The 21,038-nt window shown below is 40.7% G+C and overlaps 2 protein-coding genes across 16 annotated transcripts in view; one reads left to right on the top strand and one right to left on the bottom strand.

Annotated features, from left to right (window-relative positions):
• CNN1 (calponin 1) overlaps nucleotides 1–5,156 on the top strand; it is an 81,090-nt gene extending 75,934 nt beyond the window's left edge. For 11 of the 15 annotated variants that reach the window (XM_083354712.1, XM_083354713.1, XM_083354711.1 and 8 more), the window contains 2 exons: nucleotides 882–1,028; nucleotides 2,089–5,156. In XM_083354712.1, the coding sequence (XP_083210838.1) occupies nucleotides 882–1,028; nucleotides 2,089–2,340 (399 nt within the window). In that variant the 3' untranslated portion in view covers nucleotides 2,341–5,156. The remainder of the gene's footprint in view (nucleotides 1–881; nucleotides 1,029–2,088) is intronic. The other 4 variants (XM_083354701.1, XM_083354708.1, XM_083354709.1 and 1 more) reach the window with 2 other exon arrangements.
• Nucleotides 5,157–7,872: 2,716 nt separating this feature from the next.
• ELOF1 (elongation factor 1) lies at nucleotides 7,873–10,140 on the bottom strand. The gene is made up of 4 exons (XM_083353153.1): nucleotides 9,963–10,140; nucleotides 9,637–9,758; nucleotides 9,228–9,298; nucleotides 7,873–8,582 (listed from the first exon to the last, which is right to left on the bottom strand). The coding sequence occupies exons 2-4, from the start codon at nucleotides 9,750–9,752 to the stop codon at nucleotides 8,518–8,520; spliced, it is 252 nt and encodes an 83-aa protein (XP_083209279.1). The 5' UTR covers nucleotides 9,753–9,758; nucleotides 9,963–10,140; the 3' UTR covers nucleotides 7,873–8,517.
• Nucleotides 10,141–21,038: the final 10,898 nt, after the last annotated feature.

The following is a 21,038-nucleotide window of genomic DNA, read 5'->3' as shown; positions in this document are numbered from 1 at the left end:
TGTGGGTGGAGTGCCCTCAGTTCCATTTTATACCTGTCTCACTAAAACTGGCATATTGTTGTCTAAATATATTTGCCAATGTGATTTTTGCCAGTTTGTTCCCCAAAAAATCTCTAGGAATGTCATTAGTGCTTTGAAGCAGGTTTTCCTGCATTAAAATCACTGCTGAATAGCTAAAGGAAACAGAAGACATGAAAAGGACCAATTCTTCACATGTGATTTACAGTGACACCATATAGCTGTCTTCATATGGGGTGTTTTATTATCGGTCATTGCTGAGTGTTGATACATGATATAAATCACTAGGGAGAAAATGGAGAAAAAGTCTAAGTAACAGAACGAAGAGGAAGCTTTTAACCTATATATAGGACGCTGAGCTTGTCGATCAGAAGGTCAGCAGTTTGGCGGGTCGAATCCCGAGTGCCGCGTAACAGAGTGAGCGCCTGTTACTCGTCCCAGCTTCTGCCAACCTAGCAGTTCGAAAGCACGTAAAAATGCAAGTAGAAAAATAGGGACCACTGCAGTGGGAAGGTAACAGCGTTCCATGCGCCTTTGGCGTCTAGTCATGCCAGCCACATGACCACAGAGACGTCCTCGGACAAGCGCTGGCTCTTCGGCTTTGAAACGGAGATGAGCACCGGCCCCTAGAGTCAGAAACGACTAGCACACATGTGCGGGGGAACCTTTACCTTTTTACCTTTATAGTGTGGTGGGATGGAGGGTTTGTTGTCACTGTGTGTTGGGGGGAGAGAGCACAGGGGGAGGCTCAGCTAATCTCAATGTACACATGTTGTACTTTGACAATAAAGGTTTATTATTATTATATAAAATATAAACTTGGCAAAGACAGAATGATGAGTCTAATACTGCATTCTTCTTAGATGGGCACTAACAAGTTTGCCAGCCAGCAAGGTATGACAGCATATGGCACACGGCGACATCTCTTTGATCCAAAGTTGAGTGCAGACCAGCCTCTAGATCAGGCCACAATCAGTCTACAAATGGGAACTAACAAGGGGGCTAGCCAGGTAAGAAATCTGAATGGAAAAAATGGATTACTGAGTTGATTTTGATACTGTGTTTTTCCCTCATTCTTCCACTGGAACATCAACAATTTATTGACTAGCAGAATTACCACAACTGCGTGTACTATAGCAGTTACACTTCTTCTATCATTGTGTAATCTCCATGTAGAAATAAAGCATAGGTTTCTGCTTTGCAGTTTCTGTATACTTCTGTATGGTTATTCAGAAAATACTAGGCTCTTCAGATTTGAAGACAAATAGGTATTTCAAGGCACGTGGCTTCTATATACAGCTATTTTCAAGCTGTATGCAGCAACCATAGAGCAACTTCCGTGCAGCTACTTTAAGAAGTTAGACAGATGGTATGCTCATGCCCATGCATGCTCCAAAGCATCTGTTTCCCTTTGGTTCTGAAGCATTTCACGTCTATGTGGCTGCAACATTCCTAAGGTTTCAGACATACACGATCGCTGTGTGAAACTAGGTAACTATATCTAGAACACTTTTATATAGCTTGTGTTTAAGCCTCACTAAAACACAACCTTCAAATTCTTCCAAACATAAAGTTCTTGTTCCTGTTTGCACATCAACATTTAATTTGGGAGCACATGATTCCTTAGCTTTTGGTCTCTGAAAACATGTGAACTGAGGCTGAAGGAAGTTCAAGCTAGGCAGACCATTATCTCAAGATATGTTTGATGTAAACAAGTCTTTCCTCTAAGAGTAGTGTAGAAATTAGGTACTCAAATCTCAAAATGTTCATTTTTAGCTCTTAAAAATCAAGATAAAGAAATGTTTGAGGTATGTTAGAATGTCAATTACTTCATTCTGAGGTGTATCAATTAGAAAATAAATATCTTACAAGGCAAAGAGCCAAATTATTTTCCTTATTTTCTTCAACACAAATTTTTAGTGATCATGTTAAATACCAACTGGCAGGTATATGTGTATGTGTGTCTGTGGGTCATTTATCAATTGTTCCAGTCCTTTCACACTTTCTCCAAGTAACTGCTTTTTATTTTTCTATTCTTCCCCTTTTTTCTACTACTGCACCCCATCTCAGGCAGGCATGACAGCTCCTGGAACCAAGAGACAAATCTTTGAGCCCACCCTTGGCATGGAGCATTGCGACACCCAGAATATCTCCCTGCAAATGGGCAGCAACAAAGGAGCATCACAGCAAGGCATGACTGTGTATGGGCTGCCGCGGCAAGTCTATGACTCCAAGTATTGTCTCACGCCCACCTATCCTGTAATTGGAGACGATGAGGACCAATATAACCACAGCCATCATAACTTCTACAACACTGAATAGCCAGCAGGAGTTGTGGGACAGATATAGAGACACCAGCACTGCGAGGCACTTCCTAAAAGATCCATCATCATGTGATTATTTTAACCCAGGAATATAAGAAGATTCAGTTCCCTAAATTGCTAACCAACTAAAGACTCCTTAATACATGCCAGAGCCAGGCTACCCCATCACTGAGTGTTAAAGCTTCACCTCAATATCTTTCACGCTTTGACTTATCAACTACTGTCACTGCTTTTGAGCATGCACTAATATGGCTCAAAACTCTCAGGATGAAAGATCAAATAATAAAAACAGTAGGTTGAGAGAAGTAGAAACAAAAGGATGAGTCCTCTTAATTTGGCTTCTCAATTGACAAAAAGCCCTGGCAACTCTCAATCATTATTTCCCAGTGCCAGCTGCTGCTAATGTTTCAGATCAATGCAGAGGCAGGCAATGAAGGTACAACCTGTAAAATTGTTAGCTCCTGCACTCTATTTTGTTTTCATTAATTACACAAATTGCTTCAGGACGAGCCACATTTTCTGTCTTGCTTAAATATAAAATAGCAAGTTCTCCAGGTGCTAACTTTGCCAGAGGCTCCAATCACTTCTTTGCTAAAACACACAAAGTTTGTGCAAGAGCAGTGGCAACCTGAGCCAGCCATTGACTTTTTGGAAAGCAAAAACTTGTGGAAAATGTGTATGGGTGGAGAGTGATTGCAGGAGGCTGGACACACCAGCCAGGCAATACCACCAGACTAACATAAATATGCCTTAAGACCTGTAGATGGCCAACGTCAGGTCATTTGGGAAGGATGGTGCACAAATGGAGATGCAAAGTTAAACCAAGCGCCTCTGCAATTTTAAGCAGAAACTGTCTGGAAACTAAACAGCTAGTTGCCCAAGAATACAAACTTTTCTGCAAAACAGGTCAATGCTTTTTAACAAATCTGCTTGCATATTACATGGATAGGAATATCTTGGCAATACACAAATGTTTCTTTGTACTTGCCTTACTTATCTCTCATTAGTCAGCATGCCACAACATTGCCTTTGATTTTATTTATCCCATTCATCCCCATGCACATATTTAATTTGCAGTAAACAGTAGACATTTGTGTGTTTGCATACAATCTAAGAATTTAAAGGCATCAGTATTTAGGTAAAACTAACTGAACATAGGTTATACAGGAATCGCAATTATTTTTAAAGCAGTCTTCTCCTGATTTATATAAATAATAATGTGCCTTGTACAAAGATAAAATCATCTACCATAAAGCCAATACTGTGCAATTCAAAGTTTGAGTTATAAGCCCAACAAGTATACAATTCACACAAAAGTAGGATTCACTGGTACTTGCCTATGCATCTAGCTGTGTCCTGCCTTTCTTCCAGGAACTCAAGGGAAGCATCCTTCCCACCAATTTCTCCCATGTTAAGATAGATTGAGAGATTGCCTGGGCTGAGAAAAAGAAATTGGCTCAAAGCTGCCCAGAATGAGCTTTTCTGGGCTACTCTACTCCCAATAGCTAGAACATAACATCACACTAGGTCTCACTTTTTGCCGCCCATGAATCTGTAATTTATGCATATTAAAACATTTTTTTCTTTTAACTGATCACAATTTCTAATCCCTGCACTTGTAGTTCAGGATTGGTGTGCCTGTCATCTATATGTATATTTAGTTGAGGAATGGCTGGCTTCACTATTTTTTTCTAATGCCATATTGTCTGGTAATTATCTATAACAGGGGTAGGCAACCTCGGCTCTTTTATGACTCATGGACTTCAACTCCCAGAATTCTGGGAGTTGAGGTCCATGAGTCATAAAAGAGCCGAGGTTGCCTACCCCTGATCTAGAACTAGAGGAACTAGAGGAATATTTGCTCATTTTCCAAATTAACATTTGGGAAACTGGCATAAATATATACTACTGAAAAACTAATAAGAGTCAATGAAAGCACTTGCCCTTTATCTTCCTAAAAATCTACATCCTTCCTACAGTTCTGCATGCTGAACAGCTAAAGGCACACTTCCCTTACAACAAAAACCTAAAAAAAGATATGTTTCATGGTAATGTTCTGCTAAAATTTACTTCATTTCACTGTGGCACAATAAAAAGAAAGGGGGGCTTTTAAAATATTATTTTAAATGCTATTTAACACATATTCTGATGTGTCTGTTTAAAAACAAAACAAAACAAAACGAAGATGTCACCATAACCCTTCCTATTACAACCTGTCAAATCATTTACTTTAGTGGTTCTCCACAGTCTCCAAGGCCTTTTGTAACCTTTGAATCTAAGATATTGCCAAGAGAAGACAACCACACAAAATTTAATTATTCTGTGAAACCTCTATTAGCTAAGCCATTTGTTTCCCCAAATGTTTGAATTTTTTTTATAAGCATCTCTTATCACTGCAGAATGTGCTAAAGGCAAAACCCATTAGATTTGTTACTCATAGTATGAGATGTGAAACTACATGATCATGAATACACTCTAAATTGCAATATAATCAACAGCATGAAAAAGCCTTTCAGCAAATGAGTTATCAGTTTTTGGTCCTCTTGAAACTAAACATAAAATTCAACATAGAGGGCAGTCTCTGGTCACTTGAATATTTCTTCAGGAACAAACTATCAAAGTACTGCAGGTCTGTACGCAAGACTGGGAAATTTAATGTATTTGTATCTGTACCTCTATTTATCTGGAAAATAACAGTAGCAACCATCACTATATTGTTGCCAAAATTATTACTGATGTATGCATATAGACACCATGAGTTAATTTTGCATATTTGGAATAATTGGGAATATTCTAATAAAACACAGGCTTAAATGTGAAATAATATTTCAGTTTTTAACACTTTGTCGTAGCAAATCTGCTCAGTGACTTTTCAAATAATAAATTATACCCAAATCAGCTGATTTTCATATAACCTGATGGGACAGTTGCAAATAAAAGCCTATTTAGTATGCCCCATCATTGCTGATGTTCAATTCAAGGCAATTCCAAAGAGTGATCCTGTGAGCAGATGCTGTCCCTAAGTATGCATTTCACACATATCCAGGCTAGACTCATACAGAAGATTAAACAGCTGAATTAACAATTGTGAGCCATGGAGAGTCATTTGCTGAGATGAGCAGCGATAGAAATCAAATAAATAAATAAAACAATGAAACACTTGTCTCACTAGGCGAAGTACGGTAGTTTCAGTTCTGCCATCATGGAAGGACTGCCATTTTACTAACCAGAAAAAAAAATAAGTAACTTTACCAAAGGGGAGAAGGATTTTGTCAAAACTCCAGGGTGAAGCAAAAACTCAACTAAGTTGTTAATCCAGGTAGGAATAAAAGCACACAGTAGATGACACCTCCTTGCTTTGGTTGTGCTTCCAGTATCTGACTTACATAACTATTCATTTAGCTTCTTAACAAGCTGCTGATTCATTTCCAAAATGATTTAGAATCCTGGAGCAGAGACCCACTGGAAAAGTTGAATACATTCACATGACAGCTTATAAGAAGATAACAGCTTATTATTTAAAAGATGTAACACTAACAATCACTTAGCTCCATTCTATGCATCCTGAATTTCCAGTTAATATAAACCCAAAGATTTATACAGACACTGGGAAAAAGTGACCTTTTAGCTGTCCTCAGAATACTCTCTGAAGTATCAATAACAAACCCAATCAGCTGATTTGCCACGAACACACCATTCTATGATCCCAGATTCTTAGATTACTTAGTTGTTCTGTTAGCTGGAATCTTCATGACTACTGTATATTTTTCCTGAAAACAATATGGAAGTGGTTTGCTTCTAACCTCCTTGAAGTAGAAAAAAGAGTTTAGGCTTGCCTGTTTTCTGATTTGCAAAAGCAAGTTAATAAGGATGTCAGCTGCATATATCTTCTATCTGTTCCAGATCTGCTTTTGTGCTATGGGGCAATTCCCCCTTATCATGAGCACTTTCCTCCCCCAAAATGGGACTTGCCTTGCCCTATTCTCCCGGGAAATACTTTCTTCAAATCTGAATGACCCCCTACCAAGAAAATATCATACATCCATTATTTAGTTGGTTATTTAATTGACTTATTGCCTACTTACTCAGGGCAGCTATGAAAAATTGAAATATAAAAAATTAAAATCATACATATTATTTAAATGATGGGATAGGGAGGCAATATGACAATCAGAAAGCAAGATAAACTCACCACATTACAAGTCATGGAAGTTAAGGGATGGAATTCATGATTGGGCTATAGCAGGGCTGTCAAACTGCTGGCCTGCGGGCCAGACGCATCACAATGAAACCGCACCCACCCCATTGCTGGCAATGGGGAAAAAGCTCCAATACATCACGCAACATCACATGACATAACGGGTTTGGTATGTCTGGGCTATAGTAATGGAAGGATACAATTTGTTCAAAAGAAACTCAGCCCGCTTGGGGTTTGCAAAAAACCACCCAAAGGACTCTCACAGTGTGAGGAATAAAATTCTCTGGTCTGATGAATCCAAGATTGAATTGTTTCGCTTCAGTTCTAAATATTGTCTGGAGGAATCAGGCACTACTCATCAGCTGCCCAATATCATCCCAATAGTGAAGCATGGTGGTGGCAGCATCATGCTGTGGGGGTGTTTTTCAGCAGCAGGGAATGGGAGACTGGACAGGGTTGAGGGAAAGCTGAATGGAGCAAAGTACAAGGATATCCTCCACATCGCTCAGGACTTCAGACTGGGCCAAAGGTTCACTTTCCAACATGACAACGATCCTAAGCACACAGCCAAGACAACACAGGAGTGGCTTAGGAACAACTCTGTGAATGTCCTAGAGGGGCCCAGACAGACCCCTGACCTGAACCCTATTGAACATCTCTGGAGGGACCTGAAAATAGCTGTCCAGTGACAGTCACCATTTAGTCTGCCTAAGCTTGAGAGGATTTGCAAGGAAGAATGGCAGAAAATCCCCCAATCCAGGTATGCAAAGTTTGTTGCATCATACCCCCAAAAATTCAAGGCTGTAATTGCTGCCAAAGGTGCTTCAACAAAGTACTGAGTGAAGGGTCTGAATACTTATGCCAATGTGATAAATTTCAGGTTTTTTATTTTTAATAAATTTACATACATTTCTAAAATTCTGTTTTTACTTTGTCATTATGGGGTACTGAGTATAGATTAATGAGAAAAAAATGAATTTCAGCAACTGTAAAATCAGGCTGCAACATAATAAAACTGACAAAAGTGAAGGGGGTCTGAATACATTCTGAATGCACTATATACCAGATTCACACTCCACTACCTACCCTCCTATATGCATGGACATATTCATTTTAAAGTCATAGAAAGGTTTGTTACTGGGATTCATGTATTAGGAAAAAAAGCAATTGAGTGAAAGGTTCTGAGCAGAATGTATACTAATTCCATACATAGTATTATGCTAAAAATAGTCATATGTCCTTACTAAAGGAATTATAATATACTGGTAAAATTGCCCTATGTATATTGCACCAAAATGTTTTTAAGACAGCACCATTTCTCAGTCATGCAGGTTTGTTTTTTTGAATTATACTTTATTACATAACACAGTTCTCAAAATCCCATGCTCAGTGCCACAGAAGAGTCCTGTGCACAACGTTTTCTGAAACAGAGGCAATATGCTGCCATTCTAACTGGAGACATGTTAAAAAAAAGGTTGATTTCATGATTATTGTTCCAACAGATAAATATGAAGCTTGTATCATGGGACCAAGATAGGGCTATTTTTTCTTATATTTTGTACATTCTTGCTGACTACAGTTTGCAATTTAACATGGAATATAATATTCCAAGAACCATCAAGAGTGGAAGAGAAGATTATGTGGAAGCCCTTCTCTATAAGCCCAAAATAAATTAACAAAAATGGAACAGCAGCATTTGATGCACTTAACCTCCAATTTCAATCTTGAGAGAAAAATTTCCCAAGCATCAACCTGAATAAAAACTGACCTTTCCCACACTTGCAGGTCTTTTTGATAGTCATTAGTTTCTAAACTCCACAATATTCATATAAAAAGGTAGATTACAGAATAGAAGAAAAGAGCACAAACCAGCATTTCATAGTCACTCTAGCTGTATCTCCAATGCATTGTGAAACAGCTATCCCCACTCTTGAATAAAGAAACATTAATTAACTTCCAACAAGTTCCTTTAAGTTGTTATTGATTGGCTGCCTCACAAGCATCTATCCAATCACTGTAAACGTCCACTGGTTCCGAAAGATCTTTAAGATCAGAGGTCAAGGATAATATATTAACATATCTTCTACACCAAAAAAAAGTCTGAATTCAGAGTGAATATGCAAAGCCAATATTTCTATTATAACTGTACAGACACCATGGAGCAAAGAAAAATATACAATTGTGCTTAATAGGATCTTGATCAAGGTTCATTTACAGTGTTTTAAGACTGGGTAAGAGAGAACATGCAAATTTCAAGAATCAGTTAAAGTATTTATCCTAAAATAAAAAAGTGGAATTACAAAAACAAGTTCAGATTTACACAGCAAAACAAAATCAAATGTTACCAAATACAATAAAACCTCAGTTTAATGTGCCTCAATGTATTTAGATATCCCTGAGAACTTCTTTGTTCATCCATTCCACCATCACTTAAAGGACTAATATCAATTAATTTAAGCCTGTAATGGCTCAAACAAGAGTTTATTGTAAATGTTACCATTTATGCCAATTACATGTCTTGATGCAAGTGGATTTAACATATATTTGTATTTAATACACAATCCTCATTTTGAATGTTTGATTAAATTGAGGCTAAAATCCAAATATTTTTCTTAATTGTAAAGAACAGCTAGGACAGAACAGGGCAATTATTTGATACTTTAAATATATAAATGAGTAAAGGATACAAGTGATAGGGGTCTGAAATTCTTCCAGACATACAGTACAAGATATCACTCCAGTATTCCGAGCTCTTTCCCTGGAACACAGAATCATAACTGCAGTTAAATAGTATTATTAGCCTAAATCAGTCCACTAGAATTCTGATTGCAGAATACAATGCAAGTAGGTCTTATGTGTTAGATATAAGCATACCAAATAAAAATACTATATATTAATGCTAATTAGATTACTATTAACACCCCAAACTTTCTCAATTTCACAACTGCCCTATCTAGAAAAATACACTTCCTATGTTTTTGTTTCCAAAATCTTTTTTTCTGGAGACCTAGAGCCCCAACAACTGTATCATATCCAGTTCTGTTTGCCATCAAACAGGGAAGCTATGTTCTCCCATCACTTATATAAACAGCTTACATTTTAACATCACAGGATTTCTCGTGGTTACAAAAAGGACATGTAAATTGGGTCTCAAGTGTTCCCGTCATCTTTTTTTTGGGTGGAGGCTTCCGCTTTGACTTCCTACGACCCATCTTTACCTGCAGCAAAAAGAAACTAATGATTAAGAAGGATTGGGGGGGGGAGTGGGGGAAATTCATTAAAAAATTCTATCTAGTCCCAATATTTATAAAGATTAAAGATGTAAATCTTAGCAGAAAGTTTTGTACTTTGTTACTGGGTAATTATGTTAAGATTCATCATCTGCAACAGGTAAAACTTAGAGCAAAGAAAAGATGCATCACCAAAGGAACCTGCTGAGGCCCAGTAGAATTCCCTGTGAGAGAGACCCCTTTCCTTCTTCCAGCACGAGTGCCAATCCCGGCTCAAAACATCGCCACTTCCGCAGAAAACCGCGCGGACGTAGCCTCCGACCTGGTTGGATAGCTCCCCCAGGCCGCGTTTCTAACAGAGACCAGCGCTTCCGGCGTCGAGGCCGGAAACGGATATTATCGTCGGCCGTTCTCACCACAGTAGAGAGAACAGAAAATGTAGAGTAGACGCACGATAGCTTTAATGTACAAGCTTCCGGGTAATGTACAAACTAATGTACAAACTCTCCTTGCGTATAGAAAGGGTTTGGCGCTGCTTGTGTCAAACACGGTTTTTTCTAATGCCAGCAGTACAGATTTGGCGCTGCTATTCTTCCCAGGGCAATCCATCTGGAAAACCGCTTGATACGATTGTTCTTCAACTCAGCATTCCTGCGACAGGAAAAAAAAGTATTCCAGACTTCCCTAGGGGAAAAAAAAAGAAAATATTGGTGTTACGAGATTCAGCTCTTAGGGGAGCAGAAACTATATAGTCTTCAGACCAGGCTTTCTAGACCATGGTCTGCATTATCTAGCAGGGCTACTGGCAAGGGATGGACTGCACCTCACAAGAACGGGAATGAATATATTTGAAAAATGGTTGGCTCATCTTATCAAAATGGCTTTAAAGTGAAATTGAGGGGGGGGGTGGCAATCTTCACAACCTTTAGAACCTAATTCCAAACAAAAACCACTAGAAAACAATCACATAAGGAGAAAGGGAGTACAGAGAAAGAAGAAGTAAAGAAAAACATAATGAAGTAGAGAGTGATGGAAAGGATGAAATCCCAGTTACAAAGGAGGAGATATAAGAAATATACCGCAAACCCATAAAGGATTCACATGCGTGTACACTAACACTAAAAGTTTAGGGAACAAGCAGGGTGAAGTTGAAGAATTATTACAAGAAGGCAGATATTGTGAAAAATAACCGGAAGTAGCGAGGAAATTTAAAAATAAAATTTTAGTATTATCATGTAATCATATTTTATATTTTATAATTATCATTTTATAATCAATTGCCTGAGTAGATGCTTTGAGTATATGGGGAAAATACAAGCCTCAAGTGGAGGGAGGGGGAGAACAGGAGTTACAATAGGGGCCAAGTGTGAGTCACCATCTAGGAATTGTTTTTAAGTATCTTCTGGTGCCTGGTACCCCTACTTGATCTGACAGGTGTAGAAGATGGGAGACATCTCTCCTTTAGAATTGATAAGCACGTACATATATGGTCTGAGTAAACAGGATAGTAGGGGAGGGATCTTACTAGTATAATGTAAGCAAACAGTTTGAAAGCACGTAAAAATGCAAGTAGAAAAATAGGGACCACTACGGTGGGAAGGTAACAGCATTCCGTGCACCTTTGGCGTCTAGTCATGCTGGCCACATGACCACGGAGACGTCCTCGGACAAACGCTGGCTCTTCGGCTTTGAAACGGAGATGAGCACCGGCCCCTAGAGTCGGAAACGACTAGCACGCAAGTGCGGGGGAACCTTTACTTTTACCTTAAGCAAACGGGCGGAGATGATGTATTCTGTTTAGGTGCTTCTGATAGATTGTAACCTCCAAAGCCTAAGCCAATGGGGCCATGGGGGAGGGAATGGGGTGTCGCTATAGGATGTATAATAATATGTGATTTTGGAATTTGGGGGTGTGGTTCAGTGCTTGGCTACATTGCATTGTTTGTCTTCCTGAATCCACCAGGCTTTGCAAACCGTTACTTTTTAGACTTTGTTTTGAAGTCCCTAATAAACTTTTTTTCTATTTGTAACTCAAACAGAGTGGATTTCAATTTGTGACTATTTTTGTGTCTAACAATATGATATAGTTGCCATTACTGAAATTTGGTGGGATGAAACTCATGACTGGAATGTACTGATGGAAGGATACAAACTATTCAAAAGGAGGTGGAGTTGTATTATATAATTACATAATTTACTTGGACTTCAGTAAGGCATTTGATACAGTAGACCACAACCTACTACTTGATAAGATACAAAAATGTGGGTTAGACAGCATCACCACATGGAATCGTAGCTGGCTGACAGGCCGTACTCAGCGTGTGGTCCTCAATGGAACTGCATCTACATGGAAGGAAATGTAGTGGGGTGCCCCATGGCTCTGTTCTGGGCCCATGCTCTTCAACATCTTCATCAATGATTTGGATGAGGCGATAGATGGGGAAATCATCCAATTTGTAGATGACACTAAGCTGTCAGGAATAGCCAACACTCCAGAAGATAGGCTTAAGATATAGGAGGATCTGGACAGACTTGAACATTGTGCGCTACCTAGTAAAATGAAATTCAATGATGAAAAAAGTAAGGTTCTACATTTAGACAAGAAAAACCAAATGCACAGGTATAGTCTAGGTGGTATCTTGCTCAATAGTAGCAACTGTGAGAGGGATCTTGAAGTCCTAGTGGACAATAAATATGAGCCAGCAGTGTGCTGCAGCTACCAAAAAAGCCAACACAGTGCTAGGCTGCATTAATAGAGGATAGAATCAAGATCACGTAAAGTATTCATACCACTTTACAATGCCTTGGTAAGGTCACACTTGGAATACTGCATCCAGTTTTGGTCACCATGATGTAAAAAAGATGTTGAGACTAGAAAGAGTACAGAGAAGAGCAACAGAGATGATTAGGGGACTGGAGGCTAAAACATGTAAGGAACAGTTGCTGGAATTGGGAATGTCTAGTTTAATGAAGAGAAGGATGGGGGGGGGGGACATGATAGCAGTGTTCCAATATCTCAGGGGCTGCCACATAGAAGAGGGAGTCCAGCTATTCTCCAAAGTGCCTGAAGGCAGAAGCAATGGATGGAAACTAACCAAAGAGAGAAGCAACCTAGAACTAAGGAGAAATTTTCTGACAGTTAGAACAATTAATCAGTGGAATAACCTGCCTCCAGAAGCTGTGAATGCTCCAACACTGGAAGTTTTTAAGAAGAGATTGGACAGCCATTTGTCTGAAATGGTATAGGGTTTCCTGCCTGAGCAGGGGGTTGGACTAGATGACCTCCAAGGTCCCTTCCAACTTTATTATTATTGTTGTTGTTATTGATCATCGCACAGTCAGCCAGATGTTCAGACTGGATTTAGCAAATTGACAAAGAGGCCTTAGCCATCATGGCCGGGGTTAAAAAGTTCCATGACTATTTATATGGGAGGCAGTTCACGGTCTTTACTGACCACAAGCCCTTGCTAGGCTTGTTCACAACGGACAAGCAGACACCTCAAATTCTGTCACCACGAATGTTGAGGTGGTCTATCTTCCTTTCGGCCTATGACTACAGGCTGGTTCACAAACCTGGCAAAGAAATGGGCCATGCAGAGGGCCTTAGTAGATTGCCCTTGCTGCATGTGGAGCCCAATCTGGCTCCAGCTGCATGCATTTTAGCAATTCAAGACTTGCCAGAGTTTCCCCTACATGCAGGAGATGTTGCTGCAGAAACTCCTAAGTCGCGTGTTGGCTTGGATTCACACAGGATGGCTGGAAAATAGTGGGGGGGGGCGGGTTCCAGAGGTTTTTCAGTCGGAAAAATGAGCTTTCGGCTTACAAGGGGCGCATCCTTTTGGGCTAGCAGGGTCGTAGTCCCCAGTTCACTCAGGCCCAGAGTTCTCCAGTCTCTGCACAAAGGCCATCCGGGCTCGTACGGATGAAGGCACTGGTGAGGAGCTACCTCTGGTGGCCAGGGCTAGATAAAGCTATTGAGACCCAATACATGGGTGTTACACATGTCAACAGTCCAGACCAGAGATGCCACAGGCCCCTGTCCACTGATGGGAGGAAATGCACACACCGTGGTCAAGAATCCACGTAGATTTTGCTGGGCCCTTTCAGGGACAGTTGTTTTTAATAGTGGTTGATAGCCACTCTAAATGGTTGGAGGTGGTTTCAATTCCCAATATGACTACCGCAAGGACCATCCAGGTGTTGCGGTCACTGTTTGCAATGCATGGGCTTCCGGACATCTTAGTCTCCGACAACGGAGCCCAGTTCACCGCATCAGAATTCCAGGCCTTCCTCAGGGCCAATGTCATTAGGCATGCCACATCGGCTCCTTTTCACCCATCGTCGAACGGGCAAGCAGAACAGATGGTTCGCACAACCAAAGAGTCCCTTAAATGTATTACTACATGGGACTGGCACCACAGGGTGTCCAACTTCTTGTTATGCCAGCATACAACGCCTTGTATGGCTACAGACAAGAGCCCTGCAGAGCTGCGTTGGGGCAAGAGACTAATAACAAAATTGGACAGACTGCTCCCCGATAGAGTGGCCTCTGACATGACATGCCCGGAGACACCTAGGCATTTACAGGTGGGGGACCAGGTTTGGACTTGGAACTATGGGCAAGGGCAGTTGTGGGTGGCAGCAGAAGTTATTAAAGTGTCAGGACCACTCTCCTACGAGGTGGTCCTGGAAGATGGGTGAGTCATTTGCTGACATGTAGATCAGTTGCGCTGGCAACTAATGGAACAGTCGTTGGCTCAGGACATCCAGGGGGACCAGACCTGGAGTCCACAACCTCACACTTCAGCAGAGCAGTTTGGACGCTCTGAGACATTTTCCATGAAAGAGAACGGGGATGGGGTCGTAATAGTGCTCCCCCTGACTGGACCGCAGGGGCCGGGCAGTCACCCGACACCCAGCAGCAGCCATGCCGACTTAGCGGCACCATTAGACTTTGGGCTGGGCCAATCGGGACAGGCCAGCCAAAGAGACTCGAGTTGTTTTGACTCCACCAAACCACAGAGCCCAGGTCTACCCAGCACGGCAGATGGACCAGTAGACTAGGAGATTCCGACAACCCCCCAATGCTCTGAACGAGCCCGAAGACCCCCAAAATATCTTCAAGATTTTATAACCAATTGAATGTGTGTACCATCCAGGGGAAAGGGGTTTAATGTATTGGTCTTTTTTTCTATATGTGTAAGTGTTTGCTTATGTTGCACTGCTTGCTAATTGCTTGAGTTCAATTGCTAAGTGCTAGTTCATGTGTATGCTTGTAACGGTTGCTAGCCAGCCCAGACTGGTTGTCTCCAGCCGGCTAAGTAGGTCTTGGGTGGGAAACCTCTGCTTTAAACCTATTGGTCACTGCCTACTGGCCAACCATATAAATAGCTGCACAGCAGCTCACTTGTTGCTTCTGTTATGTCTGACCTTCAATAAAGCCTGTTGCTGTTTTGAACCTTCCGGCTTGCTCAATGCCTGAAAGAACCGGCTACGCAACAATCTGTATGAAAGTAAGAAAGAAGTAGCAATTGTACTTAGCAAGGGGACCAGCAAGGAGGGAGCCAAAAGAAATGTATCATTGGCTCAGAATTGCATTTCAGACTGAGTAGTTGCATATAATTTTAATAAATATATATAAATAAGTCTAGTTCAGCTATATCAAAAATTGGCAATTATTTTGAATTTTCATAAAATGGTTGTTGCAACAACTTGCCAATTTCCAAAGTTCCTCTTCAGTAAATTGATGAGATAGCTCCTTCCCCTTTCACCCCCCACAATCCTTTCCAAAATGGGCCTTTTTTCTCTGGGCATGCAAGCACACTTCTACTCAAAACTCTGGAGGGCAGACTAATGACTTTTCTAAGAACATATATGGGGACCCCAAAAGCACTTTTACAAATAAAGATACTATAGAGGCTGACAGTTTGATTTGTAACATGCCATATTTCCTCTCCACCTGTCCATTCCTCTCCTCTCCCTTCCTTTTTCTTTCCAAGTTTCTTTAAAAATATTCAAGTGGGATAGAGAACCTGGCAAGTATCAATGAACGTATCTTCAGACACAGAGTTGTGTATCTCTAATCCAGGTCTGTTAGGCTTAGAGTTTACTCATGATTTCTTTAGGGTAAGGTAGATGCAATAGACTGCAATAGACTGTACTCCCTAGATCATGATCATGATCATGACGATGATATTTATTAAACTTACTCCTTTAAACTACTGTCTTACTCTCTCTGGGCTCACAGTAATTGCAATCAAATCAACAATCCTTAAAAGAAGGCAAATGAGATGAAGCAAGCATCTCATCTCCCTTGCCAAAGGCCTGGGTAAAGAATCAGATTCTCACAGCTTTTCTAAACACCAGTAGGGTCAGAACCATCTAGAACTCAGGGAAAATTGCATTCCAGATGGCAGGGGTTGCTACACGAAAGTTGGGCTTCTGGGATCCCAATAGGTGGCATTTTTTAATTAAAGAAATGGCAACTCTGCAAGATCAAATTGGCCAGGCAGATGCTATGGGAAATAAACAGATTTCAAGTAACCAGGCTCTATGGCATGTAGGGCTTTATAGGTAACAGCCAGTACTTTGAATTGCATGTGGAAATAAGCCAGCAATCAATGCAGCACACAAAACAGAGGTATTACATGGCCATACAAAGCATGCCCATTGTGCTGCCATACTGTGGACCAATTGAAGCTTCTGTATGGTATTTAAGAGCAGTCCCATGTAAAACACAGTGCAGTAGTCAAGCTGTAAGGTGACTAGTGCATAAGTGATTGTGTAAAGGGCCCTCCAATGTAGGAAAGGGTGCAACTGGCATGCAAATGGGGTTGTGCAAAGGCTTTCCTGGCTGCAGCTATTATTATTTCATATGGCATAACAGAATACAGCATTAATGCATAAAAACTCACAAAATCAGCATATAAAAGGTATATCAAAATATAAAACATCAGAGCAGTGAACCATCTTAAAAACACACAGCATGAGTTATGAATAAAATTAAATTATATATGAGCAATAACTGGGGTTACTGGCCACAGCTGACACCTTTGAATAGGAGCTGCGAGGCCAGGAAGACCCTGAATTCATAAAGAAATGTACTTATGATTGTAAAAATTATTCTGTTGATGCTGTTCAGTGTTTTTGAATTACATGGATGAAGTAATTGAGGGGACACACACCAAATTTGCAGATGGTACATTACTAAGAGGGTGGCTAGAACTTTGGAGAAGAGGTGATTTTTTTTAAAAAAAAAAACTTGGCTAGCTAAAATAGTGGGCAGGAAAAAAAATTCTAGTTTCTTGTTCTGAATCAAGAGGATCAACGGATCCCTTGCAGTACATCCTTATAGCTACAGACTGAAGGCAACACCAGGAAAACAATAGCAATAGCACTTATATAAATCTTCATAGTGCTTTACAGCAGCGGCCTCCAACCTTTTGGGCACCAGGGACTGGTTCTGTGGAGAGAGGTTTTTCCGTGGACTGGAGGGGGCATGATTTCCCATGCTGCCTGCATCTAGCAGATGGGGCTTCACTTATTTGTGTGGCCTGGATTCAGGCATGCTGTGGCCTGAGGCTGGTCCAAGCACTTGGGGTTGGGTACCCCTGCTTTACAGCACTCTCCAAGTGATTTACAGAGTCAGCATATTGCCTCCAACAATTAGGCTCCTCATTTTACCATCCCGGGAAGGATGGAAGGCTGAGTCAACCTTGAGCTGGTCAAGATCAAACTCCTGGTGGTAGAATGCAGAGTTAGCCTGCAATACTGCATTCTAACCACTGTGCCACCACTACTCTTAAAAAGCATGTTGAACATGCAATATTTATTCTAAGTATGGGCTGTTGAACAATAGTTTTGCAGTATATGACATAAGGTAGGGTTAAGTCAAACATCATAAACCAAAGTTTCTGCTTCATGGACCATGAAATAAAGAATGGTGGATGCCCCTTACTTGTGCCAGTTTCAACTTACTTCATGGCAAATTGGGATTCTTGGGGAAAAATTGAGGGATACCAATAGTATCTGCAATATACTGTATTTGCATGTTTGTAATGTAGTTGGTAGGGACGCGGTGGTTCAGTGGGTTACAACACTGAGCTTGTCAATCAGAAGGTCGGCAGTTTGGCGGGTCGAATCCCGAGTGCCATGTAACAGAGTGAGCGCCTGTTACTCATCCCAGCTTCTGCCAACCTAGCAGTTTGAAAGCATGTAAAAATGCGAGTAGAAAAATAGGGACCACTACGGTGGGAAGGTAACAGTGTTCTGTGCGCCTTTGGCGTCTAGTCATGCTGGCCACATGACCACGGAGACGTCCTCAGACAAGCGCTGGATCTTCGGCTTTGAAACGGAGATGAGCACCAGCCCCTAGAGTCGGAAACGACTAGCACTCATGTGCAGGGGAACCTTTACCTTTTAATGTAGTTGGTAAAGAGAACCAATTTGGCTAGTGTAGTAGCATCAGGCTAGAAACTGAAGAATATGAGTCCTAATCCTGACTTGGGCACAAAGCTAGATGGATGACTTTGGGCTACTCACTTTGTCTCAGCTCTAGAAAGGAAGCAACGGCAAACCATTATGAAAAATCTTGCCAAGAAAACTGCAGGGACTTGTCCAGGCAGTCTCTGATAATTGGACATGATTGAACAGAAGAAAAAAATGTAGTTGGTATACCTTCAGTGAATTATACCCTCCACATAAGGACTTCTAAAATGAATACATATTATATACCCACATTTAAAAGGATATCTTAACATTAAAAATGAGGCACTAATAGAAGAATATAAGGGAAGAAAACAGCTACTCTTTCTCCAGCTGATTCCTATTTTGAGGAACTGCTGTCTGTAATCATAGAGAAGCATGTTTTGAAGGTCCCATGACATTTTGTACATCTGTTCTTATTTTGCATAGGATACTCATTCTTGTCAATATGTGCTGATGTCAGGAGGTGTTGTTCAGAGAGTCTGAGAGGTTAATCCATCACTTGTTTGCCATTGTGAGTCACATGAATTCAGGACCTAAGAACTGCTGACCAAAGAGCTCGTCCAGATGTTGGATTATAAATCAGCTGAAACATCACATCTGATGTTGGACAATGCTTTATGTGATTCATTTCTGCTGTGTAAATAATTCTAAATTGTATATTATAGGAGTTGGAGAGGGAGACAGAGAGGGGAGAGAAAGTAACACCTTATAGTTTTCTTGGCAAGATTTTGGAAGTGATTTTGGAAGTTGATGCAGATATAAAGTAACTTTGAATGCATGCTGCCAGTGGTAATTAGTGGTATATAGTACTTATATTTCTGGAAGTCTAATTTTTAAAAAGACAAACGGTAGTGCAATAGCATCAGAGTTGATCCTTGTAATAAAAAATATGTTCTGGGCTTTTATGTCAAGTCATGTGTGCAAAGATGCAGGATACATCCATTTTCTTACGCAAGGAAGTGAATAGGAAAATGATGAAGGAATTTCACTTGAGGTTAGCACTGTGTTATAGACATGAATTAGTTTTCTCGGCAACTTACTTAACATGAACTTTATTGTTATTTTGAGGAAAAAACATTTCTGATGTATCCAGTTTTATTTCAAGTTAATACATCAAGCATGTGAGTTATGGCGGAAAACATAAGCCAGTACATATTTAGCTGATTGAAAATCCTTTTCTATGGCAGCAAATGATGCAATGTAAGATCTCCAGAACAATACAGTTGCTAAGGAAAAGAATCTGCTGCACCCTGATGACCCCTGAAATGAGATTCTAGACTGCCTGAGTCCATCAGAAATTGTTCCAGCCCCAGCAACTACAGAAGAAATATTTCCAAGCCCATCAGAAAGAGAGGAGTGACAACAGTAGTATGGACGCAGGAGGCAAGCCAGCCATCTGTGGTGTCTACTGCCACCATGGACATAAATTGATGTAATATATGAATTGGTTAAATAAATAAACAAGGTACAGAACCCCTATGGGAGCCATAGTAGAAATGGCCAAAGATGCATAGACCCCTGTGGCTGGATTGGGTGTTGTGGTCTTACAATGAGCCAAGAGGACACCTGCAAGTTGCTCAGCAGCAGATTGGCCCCAGAATAGAGCTGACAAGGGTATGTCCTCCACAAACACTTAGGAGCCTAACTCAGAACTGGAATGGGAACAGATAATGGGTGACTCCAAATAGAGGAATATTACTTTTTTTTAGAGCAGCAGTGGTCTATTTTGACATATACTGTAAACTACACTGAGAATTGTATGTAGCAAAATAAAGTTAGCAAATCAGCTAGAAGGGAGCTATAAGATTTGTTTTGTCCTGAGAGCAGCTGTTTAAATTTGGTGGCTTCTTAGAGTGACTTGCATGCTTATATTCTATAACCACTTTGGAAAGCACCTCATTGTACCTTCTGGGTTTTCAGAAGAAAAGTTTCTCAGATGATTTGCAAACTTCCACAGGCATTCAGCTCCCATCTGCAGCATTTGCTGGGAATATTAAGTAAAGCACCCTCTTGGCGCCAAATATCTGCATACATAATGTAACTGAAATAGGATTTTATATTCTCACCCTTCACCTTTGCTGGATTTGCTTCTTTCACGTTCCTTCTTATTTCTCAAAGGCAAAGCCACAAGTCTTTTACCAGTTACAGAAATGGTCTCCCTATCATCCTAATGTGAAAGTTGCCATTTAATTTCTTTTAAAATGGTCTACCATTATTTCCAATTAGTTTCTGGGAAGATTTCAGAAGTGCTGTTTTTGAACTTTAAAGCCGGGCGTCCTGGAGAGGTGCCTGTGGACAGCTGCTCCCTGGGTGTTCACCAGTCTCACTGCACTGCCTGACATCTCCCCTCCCCACCTTTTTTAAAAAGGCCCTTCTAATTACCATAGATAAAAAAAAAATGACAGGCTGCAAACAGTCGTCCAGTATTATTTTTAGCTCCCAGTAGGCCTGTGGGCACCCATAAGCATTTTCAGAAAAAGATGGGTAGCTGCAATCAAATTCTTTATTTTTTCTATCCAGAAAAAAGAAGTTACTCAAAGGAGTAGAAAAGTTATATCCCAGCAGTTTTGCCTTCTGATGGTTTGCTTTTTGACTGGTTGTGCCTACCCTGGCAGTCACTGTGTGACGGTGTGCAAAACAGTATTCTACACTTTTTGATGACTCTGGGCCAGGATAACTAGATAGCCTAGAACAGGGGTGTCAAATTGCTGGCCCACGGGCCAGACACGTCACGTGGAAGCCGCGCCCACCCCATTGCTAGCAATGGCAAAACTGTCCCGA

This window comes from Vipera ursinii, assembly GCF_947247035.1.
Source record: "Vipera ursinii genome assembly, chromosome: 2".
NCBI classification, from domain to species: Eukaryota; Metazoa; Chordata; class Lepidosauria; order Squamata; family Viperidae; genus Vipera; species Vipera ursinii.
The sequence above is the reverse complement of the archived record's forward strand: the minus strand, read 5'-3'. Positions and strand labels throughout refer to the sequence as shown.

Coding starts and splice junctions, on each gene's coding strand:
- ELOF1 (XM_083353153.1), bottom strand. CDS start 9,752: ATGGGTCGTAGGAAGTCAAAGCGGAAGCCTCCACCCAAAAAAAAGATG. Junction 9,299..9,636: donor AAATCCTGTGATGTTAAAAT/GTAAGCTGTTTA, acceptor TCTGTGTTCCAG/GGAAAGAGCTCGGAATACTG. Junction 8,583..9,227: donor ATTTCAGACCCCTATCACTT/GTATCCTTTACT, acceptor CTGATCTTAAAG/ATCTTTCGGAACCAGTGGAC.